The following is a 13,721-nucleotide window of genomic DNA, read 5'->3' as shown; positions in this document are numbered from 1 at the left end:
ATGCAATTCACAAACCACAGCCTTCAAAACCCAAGCTCTTTTCTGCTCATGGGAATTCCTGGTCTTGAGGCATCCCACTTTTGGATTGCATTTCCCTTCTGCTCCATGTATGCCCTGGCAGTGCTCGGCAATATGGCAGTGCTGATGGTGGTGCGATCAGAGCCTGCACTGCACCAGCCCATGTACCTGTTCTTATGCATGCTGTCCATCATTGACCTGGTGCTCTGCACTTCTACTGTGCCCAAGCTCCTTGCACTTTTTTGGACAAATGCTACTGAGATTGACTTTGGGGCCTGTGCTACCCAGATGTTCTTTATCCATGGCTTTTCAGCTGTCGAATCTGGTATCCTGTTAGCAATGGCCTTTGACCGCTACTTGGCCATCTGTCGGCCACTGCACTATGGGTCATTGTTGCCCCCAGAGGCTGTGGGCAAGCTGGCAGCTGCTGCTGTGTTTCGTGGCTTGGGACTCATGACCCCACTCACATGCTTATTGGCAAGGTTGAGATACTGTGGCCGAGTGGTGGCCCACTCCTACTGTGAGCACATGGCTGTGGTGAAGCTGGCTTGTGGAGGCACACGGCCAAACAACATCTATGGCATTACTGCTGCCACGCTGGTGGTGGGCACAGACTCTATCTGCATTGCTGTCTCCTATACACTCATCCTCCGGGCTGTGTTAGGTCTCTCCTCCAAAGAGGCAAGAACTAAGACATTTGGCACTTGTGGCTCCCACCTGGGCGTCATCCTTCTCTTCTATACACCAGGGCTCTTCTCATTCTACACTCAGCGCTTTGGCCAGCATGTGCCCCGGCACATCCATATCCTCTTGGCTGACCTGTACCTTGTTGTACCACCCATGCTCAACCCCATCATCTATGGCATGAAGACCAAACAGATCCGGGATGGGGCCCTCCGACTGCTGAAGCGGGGCATTGTTCAGTCTTAAGTCTTCAACCCCACCCTAAAACCATGTCTTCCTCCTTTAGGCCTTAGGCAATTGTTGGGGTGGTCCATTAAGAGGATGTGCTGACCAGTTAACCTGTGAGCCAGATCAGGGCAGTTGGAGGTTCCTCACACCTTCCACTGTCCCTGGAATATACATCCTGCCTATCATTCCCACAGTGAGAGCTGTTCCATGGACACAGCTTGAGAGAGTAAGGTTTTGTCAAGACCATCTGGACAGTATACATGACTGAACCCAGTTAAGGCCTCTATACAAACTTTAAAGATTTGTCAGTGTACTTGTGGTCACTAACACAAATCTCATAAGTTCCCTTGCTTTTTAAACCTGCTCATCTGGAGTGGTCTGACTCCTTGGTCTCTTCTTGCTCTCTGTGTATAGGCACCAGTTCATGAACCAATGGTAATGTTTAAGAGACCAGTGGTTCCCAGCATGGTGGAGAGAGAGAAACCCACATTCTATGGTATCCTTACTTAAGGAAATGTAGCACAAGTCTGAAGTATGAGGAACCATTAGATATTTCCCATTTGTGATGTAGATATGATTACAAAGCCTAGGAATCCCATGTTTATTGGGAAACATGGTCACCAAGCTGATGATCATCTCCCAGGGAATTCCATACTGCTGTTCTGACATGGCTCCTACCTTCTAGGAGACCTTGATAAAATGAAAATGATATGACTGATGGCCTGACCAGAAGAAATAACCTTGATCCACAGATCCTACTCTGATATAGATACATGAATGCCTCACTCAGTGAATTCTGAGTTTGACAGGAGAAACACAGAGAATTAGAGAAGCAGAGAGATGGAGACCTAGCACTCAGCGGTGGGGTATAGGGACAACTGTGTCTGCTGTACAGAAGAATAAACAAGGTATAATGTCAATCTAGGAAGATTCTCTGGGAGATGAGAATTTTCATCTTTTTTTTTTTTAACTGAGTATGCACTATACTAAAGTCTAGAGGTATGGACATGATATGGTCAAAAGTGCTCATGGAAACTATTCACTGTTGGAGGAGGAGACAACAGTAAAACCAAATCAGCTACATCAAATTAAATGAATATGATTAGGATAAGCACAGGGACCATGGATACTGAGTAAGGACATCTAACTTGCTCAGGGGAAAAGAGGTCTTAGGACCCACCTTATCTCATTCCACTTCTGTCCAGATAGGAAAGGCTGCTTTCTCAGAAGCCTTCAATCACACCTGAGTTTGAGGTGTGGGAGCAAAGTCTCATACTAAATGATGTCAAGTCTGACATCCTTAGTCTTTTTTTCTATTCCATAGAGTGGCCATGTAGAGCTGCCACCAAGCCTCAACGGTCCAAGGAAAAGACCAAACCCCTTCTTTGGGGATAAAATAGAGAGTGCATTCCAACTTGACCTCCTGAGCAGGTTTTCAAAACTGAAAATGATGGCTGTGATTGGAAGTTTCATTAGGATCCAGAATTCTCAGTCTCGTTTTGACATCTGTGCTCAGACTCTACAGGCAGATGGATAGGTATTTAATAGGTATTTGTCTCCATAGTAAAGCATTTTAGTAAGTTAGGAAAGAGCTTACACAGGAGAAGGCCACTAGCAGGCTCAGGAAGACCTAGGTCTTCAGAACTTCATCCAGTTACAGCAGTGGATTAGCTTAACACTCTGCAGTGTCACAGGAGGAGGTGCATCATCTTATTAAAATCTCATAACCATCTGATGAGCACATAATTTCCTCTACTTTCTAGAACCAGAAGATCAGGAAGGTAACACCTTGTCCATGAAACCAAATAAATATCAGAGCCAGGATTCAAATCTCTTTAATTCTAAATTCTGTGGTTTTTAACTCATTACCAGGTGAGTTCCTATAAACCTAGACGCTGACACCAAAAATCTAATAAGATCTATTCTTTTCCTAACATTACTGATCTTTCTGAGAATATGCAATATTCCAAGCACTATTCTAGGAATTGTAAATATGATGATGATTCAGGAAGATAAATCCCTGGTGAAAACTTGAATAGAAGACCTCAACAAACCCGCTCCCTCACCCTACTTCTTGCAACATACTCTCAGTGACTCTTAAGTTAACATAATAATTCTTCCTTCACTCAAGACTCCGCACACACAAAATCAGTAGTTTTAACTTACCCACAAACAGCCCAGGTTGCCAGACAACTGGAGACTGGCAATTCATTGGCCAATAAATTCTAGTCCCCAGGATACTTAATTCAAACTAATTCAAATTAGGGGGAAACCAAGAAAACCAGCTACAGTCTATTTGGGATCATTGGTTACAACTGGATTTATTTTTCCCAAACTATCTTTTAATGAGATATAATTTACCTAAAACAAAATGCATATTTTAAATATATAGTTAGATGATCTCTGACAAATGTGTGCATCAGTATAACTACCACATTAAGATACAGAATATTTTTATAATCCCAGAAATTTCCCCTGTTCTCTTTCCAGGGCTCTCCCACTGAGAAAACCACTGTTTGGCTTGGATTACCTTGTATCAAACTTAGTGCTCTAAAAGTTCATATAAGTGGAATGATAGAATATATATTCTATGTGTCCAACATCCTTGGCTCAATATAGTTTTGAGGTTCATTTGTATTTGTGCACATCAGCTGTTAATTCTTTTTTTGTTGCTGATATTCCATTGCATGAATACATCAAAGATAACTATTTGGGGATACTTGAATTGCTTCTTTTTTTTTTGTCTTATAAATATGCTATTAATATTTCTTAAACTAAAATTTCTGGGTTATAGTGTAAATGTATGTTTAATAGAACCTGCCAAATCATTTTCCAAAGTAATTGTACCATTTTATAGTCTCACCAGTGATGTATGACACTTAATTTCAAGGGTTGATCAGGATGTAGAACAACTATCCTTCTTTTTTATCTTACCCATCCCAATATGTGTAAAATAGTAATTTTGGGGTTTTATTTACATTTCATGACATTGTGCAACATTTTATAACACTGTTCATGCAAATACCTTCTATGATATGTCTGTTAATGTCTTTTGTCCATTTTATTGAATTTTTTGCTTTGTTCATTTATACTAGTCATTTATATATTCTGAATACAAGTCATCTGTCATACAAACATAGTGAAAATATTGGCCAATTGTGTAGGTTGCCTTTTGATTTTCTAAGTAGTCTCTTTTGATAAAAAGACATTTCAGTTGTGACAAAATTAGCAATCTTATTCATGGTTAGTGCTTTGTTTTATGGATTTAGCTTTTAATTTCAGGTCTAGGATCAAACACAAATTATAATTGTATATGGTGTGAAGTAGAGATCAAGATTTATTTTTTCACTTATGGATATTCAGTTCCAGAATTTGTTGAAAGATTCTTTTCAAAATTTAATTGCCTTGATAACTTTGTCAAATGGATGTATTTCTGGATTTTCTTCTCTTTCGTTAATCTATTTGACTATCATGTCAAGCTTATATCCACATATCAACACTGTCTTAACTTTATAATAAGTCTCGAAAGGAGGTAGTGCAAGTCTTCCAACACTAATTCCACAGTGGTTCTGACCATTCCATGTTCTTTGCATTCTTATATGTATTTTGAAATAAATTTGTTAAAAATCACATCAAAACCCTAGCAATAATCTTTGTAGGAATTTTTTTCTGATTTCATACTGGTTAGTATCTCTGATACAGTATTCAATAGAATTGAGTAAATATCGTTGTCTTGTTTTTTTATCTTAATTATGAAAGATGGAACACTTACCTAAATATCATGTTAACTGTAGATTTTTCATATGTTTCTTTTTACCAACTGTTGAAAGTTATTATCCAGATGGTGTTGATTTAGTCTTTTTTTTTTCATTTAGTTAGGTGATCACATGATTTTTCTCCTTCATTCTATTAATGGAGTATATAATTGACTTATTTTTAAATGGTAAACTACCTTACATTCCTGGAATAAACCCCACTTGGTCATGATGTAGTACCATATTTGTATATTGCTAGAATCAATTTGCTAATATTTTGATAGAGATAATTGTCTCTGTTCCTGACAGATATTGATCTTTTAATTTTCTTGTAATTTTCTTGTCATGTTCTCATATCAGGGGTTTTTTTTTACTCATAAAATGTAATAAAGTATTCCTTCTTGCTCTATTTTCTGAAAATGTTCATGTAACATTTATTTATTCCTTAAATATTTGATACAATTGCAGAGGAAAGAAATCTGGGTCTGAAGTTTCCTTTGTTTTTTTATGTTTTTAATGAATTCTATTCATATGTTCTATTTTCATAATCTTCCCATTTCATCTAGATTCTCAAAATACCTATTACAATATACAATATAAATTATTTATAATATCCCCTTATAATCCCTTCAATTCTGTAGGACTTGTTACCTCTTACTATATTGGTCACTTGTGTTTGTTTTGTCCTGTTTTGTCATGCTGGTTGTGGGGAGAAGCCTATCAATTTTATTAATTTTTAGAACCAAACTGTGGCTATGTTTTCCCCCCTATTCGTTTCTCTTTAATTTCTACTCTATTTCCATTCTTCTATTTACTTTGGGTTTAATTTGCTCCTCTTTCTAGTTTCTTAAGGTGGAAACTTAAACCATTTATTTTAAACATTTGTTTTCTAATTTAAAAAAAAAAACGTAGTATAAACTTCTCTCCATGCATTGCTTTAGCTGTGTCCCACAAATTTTGATACGTTCTGTTAAAATAGTTTGTACTATTTAATTTCCTTTATGACTTTTTTTACGACCCATTGGTTATTTAAGTGTGTTGTTTACTTTCTTAGTATTTGGTGATTTTCTATATTACTTATTACTATTAATGTATCATTTAATTCCATCATGTTTGGAAAACATACACTGTATCTCAGTCCTTCAAAATGTATTCACACTTGTTTTATGGCCCTTCTATGGTCTATCTGGGTGGATATTCCATGTGCACCTAAAATTTTCCTGCATATTTGGAGTGTATTTTAGGATTATCACTTAGATCAAGTTGATCAATGATCAACTTTACCATATTAAAGTTTTTTTATCAGGTTCTTCTATCAGTCACTGACAGAACTGTTAAAATCTCTACAGTTGTGGATTTGTTTCTCCTTTTATTTCTGTCAGTTTTGCTTTGTGCATTTTGTAGCTCTGTTATCAGGTGCATGCACATTTATAATTTTTATATATTTTTGATTAATTGATACTTTTAACATTATAAAATAATCCTCTTTATCTTGAGTGATGATCTGCCTCTAAGTCAATTTTGCTGATATTATACAACCAATTTTCTTCTGCTTAAACTATATAGTACATTTTCCATCTTTTTACATTTAAACTATGGCTTTATATTTAGTTAACTATAAAGAGCAAAAAATTGGGCCTTCATTATGTATCTAGTCTGATAAATTCTGCATAATAACTGGAATATGTCATCTGTTTACTTTTAATGTAATAATATACTTGGATTTAAGTCTATCTTACTATTTGTATTTGTCTTCTTTATTCTTTTTTCTTCTTAGTTTATTGTCAAGTTGGTTTCCATATAACACCCAGTGCTCATCCCAACAAGTGCCCTCCTCTGTGCCCATCACACCCCTCTTCTCCTCTCCCCTACCCCTATCAGCCCTCAGTTTGTTCTCAGCATTCAAGAGTCTCTCATGGTTTGCCTCACTCCCTCTCGTCAACTGTCTTTCCCCTTCTTCTCCCCCATGGTCCTCTGTTAAGTTCCATATGTGCAAACATATGATATCTGTCCTTCTCTGCCTGACTTAATTTCGCTCAGCATAACACCCTCAAGTTCCATCCATGTTGCTACAAATGGCCAGGTTTCATTCTTTCTCATTACCATGTAGTATTTGTTTCCTTATTTCTCCTGTATTGCATTGAGGGGGGTGAATTGAACACATACTAAAATATAGCATTTTATCCCTTCTACTTGTGTTTATCTGTACTTCATATTATTCTATAGGTAGCTCTAGGATTTACTATATATATATACCAAATTTATCACAATCTTCCTTGAATTAATGTTATACTACTTCATGGAAATCATAAGAATATTACAACAGTTTAATGTTCCTTGTGCTATTTTTATATATATTTTACATAAAATATATTTTATATATTTTTACATACATTATAAACTTCAAAAACTGAACTACCTTAAATAATTTAATAAAAGAAAACTCATGCATATATTTACTATTTTCAGTGCTCTTCTTTCCTTCTTATAGATATAAATTTTAATATAATATTTCTCTTCAATGTGAATCATTTACTTTAACATTTTTATAGTATGAGTTTATTGGAAAATTTCTGCTTTGACCTGAAAATATTTTTCCTTAAAATTTTTTTTTTTTTTACAAATAGTTTATTGTCAAATTAGTTTCTACATAACACTCAGTGCTCATCCCCAAAGTGCCCTCCTTCATGCCCATCCCCCCCTCCCCCCCACATCTAACAGTTTATGGGTTTGAGCCACATGTCGAGCTCTGTGTTAACAGTGCATAGACTTCTTGTGATACTCTCTCCCACTCTTTCTTTCTCTGGCCCTCCCACCCACTCTCTCTTAAAATAAACTTTGAAAAAGAAATTTAAAAAATTTTAAGGAATTGTGGAGAGCGCTGCATAGCTAAAACATGGAAAGAGCCTAAGTGTCCATCAACGGATGAATGGATCAAGAAGATGTGGTTTATCTATACCATGGAATACTACATGGCAATGAGAAAGAATGAAATCTGGCCATGTGTAGCAACATGGATGGACCTTGAGGGTGTTATGCTGAGCGAAATAAGTCAGGCAGAGAAGGACAAATATCGTATGTTTGCACGTATAGGAGGATTAGGAGGAACTTACCTGAGGAACAAGGGGGAGAAGAAGGGGGGAAATGGTGGGGGAAAGGGAGAGAGGCAAACCATGAGAGACTCTTGAATGCTGACAAAAACTGAGGACTGATGGATGTGGGGGGGAGGGGAGGATGGGCATGAAGGAGGGCACTTTGGGGATGAGCACTGAGTGTTATGTAGAAACTAATTTGACAATAAACTATTTGTAAAAAAAAAAAAAAAAGAAAGAAAGAAATATGGAACTCTTAACAAAAAAAAAGATTCTGATGGGTATATGCGGAGATCAATTCACCTTGTGGCTGCATAAGACGAGCCTCATATCTAAATTCCCTTGCTTATTAAACCTTCCACCCACCAATCTGTAGTGGTTTACTTTTTTCTTCTGTCTCTCCTTGCCCTCTGTGTACAGGGGCCAGTTTCAGATTACACTTAGGAAGCTCCAAAGGAGATTGCATAGTAACAATTGTCATCTATTTATCTATCTTATCTATTTATCTATTTTGTATTTTTTAAAGTTTATTCATTTTGAGAGAGTGTGTGAGCAGACAAGAGAGAGAGAATCTAAACCAGGCTCCATGCTGTCAGCACAGAGCCTGATGAGGGGTTCAGTCCCACACACTGCAAGATCATGACCTGAACTGAAATCAAGAGTCAGGCACTTAACTGAAAGAGCCATTCAGGCACCCCCGTTTTTTTAAATTGTTTTTATAGTTAAGCTGAAATATTTGTTTTCATATTTAATTCCAAACACAAAGAGAACCTATTTTTAAACCAAAATATGGTTATAGGAAATCTTTGTTAATTTTTTTCCTCTTGATTATGCCTTTTTTGGTATTACAGTAATTTTTCATTGTATCCTAGATGTTGTAAATGATGTATTGAAAAATCTCTGGAGTCTGTTATTTTGCCTTGAGTTTTTTCTAGCAGGAATATTTAACTTATTGGTAGATCAATGATCTTCCCCTATGAGGTTTAACTTCAGGCTTTAAGACTTATTATTTCATTTTACCCTTATTCCAAGATCATATCCCTTAGTATGTGGATGTACTATTAAGACACAGCTTTTCTGAAGATTTAATCAAAGTCTGAGGTGTTACCAATTGTTCCCAACTTACTGAAATTAAAATGTCAAACTCCGTCTTGCTAACAGGAAATTTCTGATATCTGGGATGCTACCCTAAATAAACCTATGTGAAGTTACTTCCTTGCAGTCTCCCTGACCTTGTAATACAGGAAAAACTATACCTCATGGCCAGGATTATTGCTCTCTATCCTCCTTTCATTCTTGTCCAGCTGGTTCATCTAACATGTACTGTGCTATTGTCTTATCTTTTCCTTAGACCCACCTGTTCTCCTCACTCGAGGGTCAGTTTTAGAGCCCTCTGGTTTCTTTGTCCTTTCTGATACCCACTATTTAAGCATTCTCCTAACAAGATTATAAGCCTTTCTCATGACACCACTTTTCTCTGTTTTGTAACTCCAATAGGTCTGGTTCCAATATTATATCCTATTCAGATAAGTAGTTAAATGGGAGTAAGGAAGTCACTGCTGCTAATAAGTGCTCTGAAGCAATGAGTTGCTATAAAATGACTGCCTGAATGACTCATCTCAAGAGTCTGAAGACAAATACTAAATCCTGTGGTGACTAGAAACAGAATAATGTCCATGTGAAATGGGTCAAGACAATCCATTCCATTTTTCTAAGAAATAGAGATGGTTCCCAAAGTCTTAGGATTGGTATACAGAGCCTGAGCCACCATAGGATACAAGGTCAGAAGAGGAAAAGACCGCAAAGAAGGGAAGACACTGGTGAAGTAAGAATCTGTATAGGAATTTTATTATATTAATATAATGTTTCTCAACTAGAATTCAGACTTCTGGCATTCCTGATGGGGGAAGATAAAAGGTACACTGTATATTTATACATTCTACAATTTTCTATGTGTGTAAGTTATTGCCTCTAGAAGCAAATACGGTCTTTTTCCACCTACACTATTCTAAGGTATAACTTGGCTTGCAAATAATGAAAAATGATGAAGTAGATCTTGAAGAGAGCAAGAAACCTCTTGCAAAGCATGTGCTTCAAATAAAATTGTCATGATTCCCAGGCAGAGAAACTGTTGTCTTCTTGCAAGGGGAAAAGAGATGCTTCTACCAGCCTGGATAGTTTGGAATATATTGAAGGTCTAGTAATTTTAGGCTCATTCACTGAAATGCCTCATTTCCTGCTTTTAAGGTTCCATACTTTCTGTGTCAGGAAGTTTACTTTGATGCAGATGACCTATTGAGACTCTACATTCAGTAATCTCTATATTTTTGCCACCCTTAAAGTCCTATCTTGGATCTGATTTTCAGCAGTCTGGCTTCTGGTTTCAGGAAATTAGAATCCCTTTTAAAGATACCATGGAGAACTTCTGCCTTTTGCTGTTAGAGTCCAGAAGAAAAAAAATTTTTTAACCAATTTTCTGCATGGGGATGGGGGAGTCTTACTAGCCTAAAGATTAAGGACAGGATCTTTAGAATTCATGTACACAGGGTTTTTTTTTTTTTTTTAGACTAATGACACTAAAACCACTATGTATCACACTTTGATCTTTAAACTGCAGACTAGTAGTTCAGCTTTCTAGAAACCATCTCAGGACTTCACTTTGTGTCAGGCTCAGATACTTCAATATTTTTCAGGTCTGTGGGGAAGGCATTATTGGAACATGCTTGGATGCCTGTGTCCTGAAGATAAAGTAGTAGAGACAGAGACCCTCAGAACCCTTCCATCTCTTGATGTCAGTGCAGCTATGGAATGTAGGAATAGTCATGCTACGATGACAGAGATTAAAATGAGAAAAGGTTCCAAGTTCAGTGCTGCTATTGAGAAAAGGTAAAAATGACAAAGCCAAAGGATCCCTACAATCCTAAATTGGGTGTATAATATCCAAACTTGATTCTGCTAACCCCCCAGAATAGGACTTTTCCAGACTCAAGGTCTGTATATAGTGATTTTTGTTTTAACTGCCCAAGGCTGCTTGTGATTCTGAACACAATCATGTCAGCTGTGGGTTTCTGAAAGACATTGGTGGGACCCTCAGAGAGAGAGACATGCTGGTCCTCTGATAAGAACCCTCTGTTATTGGAGTGGAGGGTGAAGTGTGCAGAGATACCTAGATAACACAGTTGCTTGTTTAGTCCAATATTTGTGGCCTTGAGTTGAGTAACCTTGTCATATAGCACAAGCTATCTTTATAAATGACCTCCCCTTCTAAAGTAGCCTGTCAAACTAGACTTTAAAACCTTTGGTTGGCTACTATCAGACGTAATATTCTAAAATGGTAACTCTAAACTCATAATTTGTTATCCTTGCTTCTTGACCTCAATGGGCAAGATCTGTGATCTTCAGACACAGAGTTGGAAGTGGCCTCCCCCTAGTTACTGATAAGCACAGGATTCTGAGTTCTTAGAATCCATGCTACAGTGGCCAGTGCAAATACATCTAATAGCAGAAACAAGTTTTCCTGCTGGAACTGGATATATAAAGCTCACAGTTCCTCAACCCTGCCTCCTGCCTCTGAGATCTTCATTCTCTTGTCTCAGTTCATGAAAATGATACATAGAAATGATAACAATCACTAAGTTATCAATTATGTGGATGGCTATAGATACAAGCAAGAAGTTTCAAATAACTTTATTGTGGCTTTTTCTATTAGATATGAGTGGTTATTTTCTACCAGGAAAATCCCTATTTCAAGTCTCTATGAAATTTTTAGTTGTTTTAGAACTGAACAGGCCAAGGGCAATGCTAGTGCTGGAGTGGGACACTCTTCAGTTTCTGGGTAAAATTCCCCCTGGAAATTTGCAAACAGCTTTGGGGAAATCTCCACAAAAAAAACTTAAGCCCCTCTCTGAACTTCACCCTTGGAAACAGCTTTCTGGACAGATGTGATCTAGAGAGAACCATATCTCTTCCCCAAGGCCTCTGATATTCATCCTGACTTCATTCCATTGCAGTTTACTAACTGTTCATTCTCTCCACAGGCCTCAGATATTTGGATCTCTGAGTCTTCTCTCTTCCTGAGGGTCAGCTATCAAGACTTTTTTTGTTCCTTTGTCTCCCCTACTCATTTATTCAATATATATCGACCACCTATTACGTGGTTGGCACTGTTCTTAGAGCTAGGGGATAGATCAGTGAACAAAAACGTCCCCAAATCCCTGGTCTCATGGAGCTTGTATCCTAGCAGATCACCTGCATTGCAAGTGAGTGGCTGTTTCACATTTACCATTGATACTTGAGAAGCCAGCACTATCCAGAAGTTATATCAAGCAGGTTTCCTAAGTTTAACAGTACCAAACTTTCTTTCAAGCTCAAAGCAGAGACACACATGAAGAGGATCAAGAGAAAACTATGACTTCCTAGACTGCAGATAAGTGCTAGATAAATCCAGCATTTGCAGTGTCATCCTATGTGTTTCCCACCATCCACCCCCTGTTTTCTACCTGTTATGTAAACTGGTCAATACTGAGTTTGGGCCAGTGTTAAGGTGAATATAGTTTACTTATGTCTAACCTTATATATAATAGCAATATATTTCTTCCTTAGGCTTATAAATGAAATGGGGGCTGAGGGTGGTGGAGTCCAGTGAGGAAAAGGAGCGCAGTGCCTGCACAAATGGGTATGCACACACATCCTCTCAGTTGCTGTGGTTAGGTCCCCTAGGTAAGGAGATGTCACAGTATATGAGTCTGAAGTAGTTTGGCTCTAATCAGAGCAATGGGAGGATTATCAGAGTGATATTTAAATATACTTTTCAATAGTCTCAGTCCCCCAAAATTATAATTATAGAATTTAACAGTGCCCTAGAATTTGCTCAATAGTAAAAGTTGAATCATTGAACCCTCAAACATTAACTCTCCATCACTAATTCTCCCCTGCCCCAAGACCCAGAGTGCTCCAAAGGGATCATGTGCCATTGGATCCTTCTGTCATTCTAGAAGACATCAACCCTTTTATGCTGGAAGTGCTTTAGGAGGCTCTGACGTATCTGCTTAGACTTGATACAGTAAACAATGGGGTTCATGATAGGTGGGACCAAAAAGTGCAGGTTGGCCATGAGCACTGCCAGAGCAGGGTAGCTGTGCTTCTCTACTCGGTGTAACACAGACAGCCCCAGTTTGGGCAAATAAAAAATGAGAACAATACAGAGGTGTGAGACACATGTGTTGAGTGACTTGAGCCATTCCCCAGGTGATGCAATGCCCAGTACTGTTTGTAAGATCAGGGCATATGAGAGCACAATGAGGGAGGAGTCGAGGCCCAGTGAGAAGAGGATGGAGACCAGGCCAACCCAGCTGTTGATCTGAGTGTCTGAGCAGGCCAATCCCACAAGGTCACAGTGCAGGCAGTAGCAGTGAGAGAGTACACTGATCTGGGGGAAAAGCAGACGCCGCAGGAGGATGGGTCCTGGGAGGTTGAGCAGGACGGCTCTCACCAAGATGGCAGCCCCCACTTTGGCCATGGCTGAGTGGGTAAGAATTGTGGCATAGTGCAGGGGTTCCCGGATGGCAACAAAACGATCAAAGGCCATGGCTAGCAGCACACCAGATTCCACATAGGTGAAGGCATGGATGAAGAACATCTGTGCTGCACAGAGATCAAAGGACAGTTCACGAGTACCCAACCAGAAAAGCCAGATCATAGTGGGAAAGGTAGAGGCACAGAGGCCCAGGTCAGAGGCCGCCAACATGGACAGGAAGATGTACATGGGTTCATGTAAGGCTGGATCTGTGCAGATCAGGAGAAGGATTATAACGTTACCCAGGATGGAAACCACACAGATGAGGTTGATGGGTATGGAAACCCAATAATGAGAGGCTTCCAGGCCTGGAAAGCCAGTGAGGAGGAACGTAGAATGACCAGAAGTGCTGGTATTGCAGGAGAACAT

The 13,721-nt window shown here is 38.5% G+C and overlaps 2 protein-coding genes across 2 annotated transcripts; one reads left to right on the top strand and one right to left on the bottom strand.

Annotated features, from left to right (window-relative positions):
• LOC120245147 (putative olfactory receptor 52P1) lies at positions 1 to 948 on the top strand. The gene has a single exon (XM_039252065.1). It carries the CDS (start codon positions 1 to 3, stop codon positions 946 to 948), a length of 948 nt encoding a protein of 315 aa, XP_039107996.1.
• An 11,819-nt stretch (positions 949 to 12,767) lies between these two features.
• On the bottom strand, positions 12,768 to 13,721 carry LOC120245143 (olfactory receptor 51G2-like). Its single transcript, XM_039252058.1, has one exon. It carries the CDS (start codon positions 13,719 to 13,721, stop codon positions 12,768 to 12,770), a length of 954 nt encoding a protein of 317 aa, XP_039107989.1.

This window comes from Hyaena hyaena, unplaced genomic scaffold (assembly GCF_003009895.1).
Source record: "Hyaena hyaena isolate Hyena2069 unplaced genomic scaffold, ASM300989v1 scaffold_406, whole genome shotgun sequence".
Lineage (NCBI taxonomy): Eukaryota > Metazoa > Chordata > Mammalia > Carnivora > Hyaenidae > Hyaena > Hyaena hyaena.
This window is presented reverse-complemented; position numbering and strand designations above follow the sequence as displayed.

Excerpts from the sequence above, each read along its gene's own strand:
- LOC120245147 (XM_039252065.1), top strand. The coding sequence starts at position 1 with ATGCAATTCACAAACCACAGCCTTCAAAACCCAAGCTCTTTTCTGCTC.
- LOC120245143 (XM_039252058.1), bottom strand. The coding sequence starts at position 13,721 with ATGTTCTCCTGCAATACCAGCACTTCTGGTCATTCTACGTTCCTCCTC.